This window comes from Curcuma longa, unplaced genomic scaffold, assembly GCF_044706935.1.
Source record: "Curcuma longa cultivar G26 ecotype Majalengka, Jawa Barat unplaced genomic scaffold, ITB_CL_G26_1.1 contig_13066, whole genome shotgun sequence".
NCBI classification, from domain to species: Eukaryota; Viridiplantae; Streptophyta; class Magnoliopsida; order Zingiberales; family Zingiberaceae; genus Curcuma; species Curcuma longa.
In genome coordinates, this window is record NW_027429335.1 from 31935 (window position 1) to 37320 (window position 5386).

Sequence of the window (5386 nt, forward strand, 5' to 3'; positions counted from 1 at the left end):
ACCCCTCCACATTGCAAGAGGTGAATTCTTCATGTCGGAATTTAAACAAACAGTTGGCCGTCCATACAGGCAAGAAAGACAAAAGTCCAGCAGGTCAATCCGGGTAGTTACCAAGGCGAATCTCGGTTTTGATGTTCATCGCATAGGTGAAAATCGCAAAACGAAATCAGTTTGGAATGTTGGATAAAGCACCTGCTCGTAAGATATGACGAAAAGGACGTATTATAATAGAAATAAACGAAAGAGGACAAACGGTCGCTGCCCAGATTTTCATCGCATATTCGTATTCCTTTGACATCGCGAACTCCGAACGCACCAGCTAATAGATTCGCACATTCCGAATGCTCTAAACGTGTAAGAACGTTCCACAAATTTGAGCAAAAAACAAAGCAGAAATTAGATATTACCGCGACGTGACCGAGAGCGTTGAGTAAACTGAAGGAACACGGCAGTTCATTGCTGCTGTAAGCCTGTAACTTGTTGCGTTGAACGAGGTTTTAGATTCCCTTTGACATTGTCAGATTGAGTGAATTCTAATTGTATGAGGAAGTCAACGCACTCGAAACTAATGCCATTTGGGAGGCAGCCCAAGCTTTGCCGGCGATAAGATCTTGTCATAAACCACAGACGACGTGTCGTGTCGCATGGCTATTGCAACAAAGAACACCCTCTCCTCATCTACAAACAATTGGGTGGAGAGTAGCGACGACGGCGTTGGAGAGTAGCGATATGAGTCGGAAAAAGTTGACCTTGCTCCTCCTCATGCATCAGCATCTACTTCACCGTCTCCTTCTCCGAAGCGGCATGATGTTCATCTCCTGGTTCCGGAGGCTGTTCAACCGACGGTGTCATGTAGTGCTTCTTGGGGAGCAGCTTTGCGTAGTTTAGGTCGTTGGCGGAGCTGGAGGCGGCCGGAGTGGATGGAGAACGATGCATAACTGCACCGCTGGAATCTGACCTCGATGGAGGTGTTGCTGAATTTGAAGGCGGAGTGGAGCAGCTTCTGGATGCCGCTCTTCCCGCCGTTGAAGGGGGGAGAGGAACGCGGCCGACCGCTCTGTCATGATCTCTTCCACCACGTCCCCCGTCTGCAGCATGCCGCCGCCTTCGAGTTCCCCGCCACAAACTCGATTTCCGCCACCACCACCGCCCGCTCTGCCTACTGCTGCTGCTGCGGCCGCTCCATTCTCATTCCCCGCCGCTTCCCTCTGGTGCTTCACCAAGCCGGGGCATCGGAATCCAAATTCGAAGGAATTATCAGGGATCTCGTGCCAAAGATGCGATCTTTACGGACTTCTCGATCGCCGGAAAGGTTTTTCAGAGAAAAAAGGGCGAAAATTTGCAGTTTTGCGCAATTGGCGATTGCACCGCGTGGAATCCAACACTACTTCTAATTTTTAATCAAGAAAAACAAGAGGACGAGGGAAGAAGACGAAGATCCTGCGGTACGACGTGGGAGCAAACCCCTAATTGATCACAGAAACACGAAGATTCTTCTTTGAATCCAGCTAATGGAGATTCCTCTGCAACTGCAAGAGAGAGTAACCGTGAATGGAAGGCGACGCGAGCATAGATCTTGTCCAGGTGGCGGTTAGTTGGGCTGCGGCGTGGAATTTTTTCCATGTGCCATTCGAGCCACGGAACACCAGATCCTCGCCCTTAACGTTGACCATACATAGGGTGGGTCAATCTCACTCAAAGTGAATCTAGACAATTAATCGCACTAAAAGTAATTTAATACCCTGAGATAGCTGAGTTGTTTACGACGAAGTAGAAATATAGAAAAAGATAAAGATTCAAATTTTGATGAAGCCGAGATAATATTTTTCTCAGTCGTGTTCAACTGCTGCTTTTCGATTTATCTCCTTTGATTATGGGACCAAATTAAATTAATTTTATTTCATATATTACATTTCAGCTAACTGTGTGGGGCTGCTGGGCGCTTCCCCTTCAATAATTATTAGGAAAAATAAAATAAAAAACATCATTTACATTTACATTTTTGTAGATGGACATCTCATTTTTAATTAAAATCAAATAAATATCTTATTTGACTTGAATTATTTAAAATATTTTTATATTATCTGATCGTCTAAAATATTCTTATATTATCTGATCATTTGACTACATAAAAATTAATAATTAACTTTTATAACTTAAATTCTACAATTGTAGAAACTAATTGCTAGTGTGACTTTATATATTTTAATTTCATTTCTTTGAGTGATAACTTAATTAAAATAATATTTTAATAAACAATGAAGACTCCATAATACTTATTGTATTTTAAATAGATATTATTTAATCACAATCGATCGTGTACAAATTAACATGCATATCACTTCTATAAAGTGTAGAAACTAATTGCTAAGATTTTATATCATTTTGATTTGCTTCTATGATTAAAACAAACGATGAGGATTCCATGACACTCATTATATTTTAAATAAACATAATCTAATCATGATCGAACGTATAGAAACTAACATGTAATTTCTATAACGTGTAACAACTACCTACTAGCTTTTATAATGTATGAAAACTAACAAATTGCTACTATAAAAGAGTAAGAGTAAAGAGTACAGATAATTTAGATAGTTAATATTAGATGAGACGTCCATTTAACTTTAACTCAAAATGAGACATCCATCTAACTTTTCCATTACAAGGCCTCCTTCCGGGGAGGCTCGAGCCATCAATAAGATACCACTCTGGAAGAGTTAGAATTCTAACTTTGTGTCAGAACCTACAGTCCAAGGGACAGTTTCAGGTAGACAATTTCTATAAGGCGTAGGCCTCCCAAAAGGTAACGGAAGCATGCAAAGGTTTCCTCGGGCTGGACAGGGGCTGGGGTGGCGGATTCCACTTTTGCAGAAGAAGGAAGCTAATTTCTACCCATAATTATTTACTGGCCGGAAAACGAAAAGAAATTAAGGACAATTAGTACACTTTCAATGTGGAACTTGGACTTGGAGGTGCCAAATAAGTTTGGAGTCCTACACTCTTTTTCAGATGCATGTCTACTCGACAAGCTCTACCTAAGCCTAGGAAGAATTTTAGTGTTGGAAAAGCTTCTAGTGAGAATCCAAAGAACAGCATCCTGACTCAGAGCAGTTTCTGAACTCAGATAAAGGAAATCTACTGAATCACAAGCCAAAGTAGTCTCTGTGAGTGGTGAGGTTGATGGTGGTGATGGTGGTGGTGGTGGTGGTGGTGGTGGTGGTTCTGCATCCACCAACAGTGGAGGTGAAAAGTAGATCTCATGCATGGTGATAACTTCATCTCCTTCGTTGGAAACAGCTGCTCAGCATACTTTCCCCCCCAGCCGTTCGCTATTCTTCTCCAGATCCAACCGAAAGTTTCCATTCAGTGTTTGCAAATATGAGCACGAGTCTACCGACTTGTCATTGTGTAAGAAGAAAATACAAGGCCCTTTTCCTTATTGAGAACTGCCTGAAACTTAAAAAGGAAAAAAAGAAAGCAGGTGCACTACACAACACACTGTACATTGCTATCCTCTGCAGTAAAAGGCTTGCTCAAGGAGGATGCTTCAAGTTCTACTATAATGGCATCAATCATGACTTGTGGAAAGACTTGTGCTTGCTAGATGAGCAGGTGCAGCTTGCTTGGCCTTCCCTTAATACCTTGAAACAGGGATCCAGAAACAAGAATAAAAAATGCATGAAGTGAAGATCATGAGTTAAATAATTTGAATACCTTAACTTGTCTCTGGAGATCCTTGATGTAGTCGACAGCCAAATCCAGCATGTCTGCTGTGTTGGTTTGCTGCAAATTAAATCAGCAGCACAGGTTAAATAAATGATGATGATCACTGTTCCATTGGAAGCAACAGGAATGCCCACCTTGTCCATGTTTGGGACTAGTTCTTGCAATTTTCGCATCCTTTCGCTAATTTTGGTTCTCCTCACCTGAAAATCAAAACTGATGCCCATCAAGAGGCTAACCCCAATCAGGGCTGTCAGATGAAGGGAGGAGGAGGAGGAGGAGAAGAATCACCCTCTCTGCGATGCTTCGCGGGTGAGTGGCACAACCCCGTTTGGCTCTGATCTGGCAAGGGATTGTCTCCTGGAACTGGATAAATTTTTCCATGGCAGCCATTTCCACTGTGGTCTTTGGCAAGCTGAGCTGATGTGTGAGACCTGCAACATGGTTCCTCAACTCCCCATTCTGTTCTTAGACAAATCATTATTGTTCAATACTTGGAACTTTTAATTACTAAGCACTAGAATCAATGATTAAATATAGAATAAATGACTGCCTGAGTCAATTGAGATAGGTTGAGGCCAGACACCATCTTCCCTTCTTCCTCTCTGTTTCTTGTTCCAGACAACTTGTTGCCGGAAAGCAATGAGGTTTCATCCCAAGATGTCATCGGAACTCCGGCCATGTAACACTGGCTACTGTCATCAGGACTACTTCCACCCAATTCCTCGTCCCCCATCTCTGATATCTGTGACATCAGTGAGCTTTGCCTCGACGAGAAGCTCATCTGGTTCTTAAGTCCTCTCCCTGAATCCCCCATGGAAGGAGCAAGTTCCCCGTTTCTAAAACCATCACTCAGCTCTCTCATCATCGGATAACCTAAAAGATTCATGATCCAGTTGAAAAATCAGAACTTTACACAGCAAAAACTAAAAAGAAGAGAGCTTTGATGATTTAACCCTCTTTTATGTTCTCGCTTTAAATCTTTTGTCAAAATAAAACAGAATCTTTATTCTGTTAGTAAGAGGCGGTACCATTGTCGGCATTCAAGTGAGAGAATAAGCCCACAGGAGTACTGCTCTGCCGCACAAGATTTCTCAGATTGGAAGCTTTCCGGCCGTCGCCGATCTCAATTTGCTGCTGCATCTCCATGTGGTTGGATCTCTCCGTCAAGCCATGGTTCAATAAGTGAGTCTGCATGGGAAGACGGTAAACCATGGGCTGAGCCGAAGAGAAAGGAACGGCCTGCTGAGAGCCGACCAACTCCGGCGGCTGAAACTGGGAACTCCTCTGGGCGGCGCCGCCGGCGAGTTCTCCGAACAGAGAGCTCGGAGCTGACCGGAAAAGGAGAAGGCTGGAGTTCAACTGCAGCTGCTGGTCCTGTTGGTAAATCTGGAGTTCGGACTCTGATTCCTCCTTCTCCACCGGCGGCGGAGATCCGTAGATCATTTCTTCCTCCTCTGCTCTCCTAAATCCGCCACAAATCAAATTTAAAAGGAAAAACACACACACACACACCTTAATCTATTGCAACTTGAATTCGAAAGATAAAAAACGCTGAATTTTCAAACAAAATCCAGCAATAAATCTTCTACTTTTCTCTACTCACATAAATCTTTCTCCGCCGGAGCACCACCAGCGCAAACTAATCCCAGCCCCTCCA

At 43.1% G+C, this 5386-nt stretch overlaps 1 protein-coding gene across 2 annotated transcripts; it reads right to left on the bottom strand.

Moving 5' to 3' along the window:
* Positions 1–2880: 2880 nt before the first annotated feature.
* LOC141815960 (transcription factor bHLH130-like) lies at positions 2881–5386 on the bottom strand. Of its 2 annotated transcripts, none has more exons than XM_074703820.1 (7): positions 5333–5386; positions 4758–5183; positions 4280–4602; positions 4018–4188; positions 3864–3929; positions 3718–3786; positions 2881–3644 (listed from the first exon to the last, which is right to left on the bottom strand). In XM_074703820.1, exons 2-7 carry the CDS (start codon positions 5170–5172, stop codon positions 3576–3578), a joined length of 1113 nt encoding a protein of 370 aa, XP_074559921.1. In that variant the 5' UTR covers positions 5173–5183; positions 5333–5386; the 3' UTR covers positions 2881–3575. The 2 variants fall into 2 exon arrangements, with proteins under 2 accessions (XP_074559921.1, XP_074559919.1); XM_074703818.1 differs by having other exon boundaries at positions 4758–5191; positions 5333–5372.

Bases quoted from the DNA above. Each gene is read 5' to 3' on its own strand.
- LOC141815960 (XM_074703818.1), bottom strand. The intron at 4,189-4,279 runs GCAGTCATTTAT...GTCTAAGAACAG, and splicing joins ACCTATCTCAATTGACTCAG to AATGGGGAGTTGAGGAACCA. The intron at 3,645-3,717 runs GTATTCAAATTA...CCCTGTTTCAAG, and splicing joins ATCTCCAGAGACAAGTTAAG to GTATTAAGGGAAGGCCAAGC.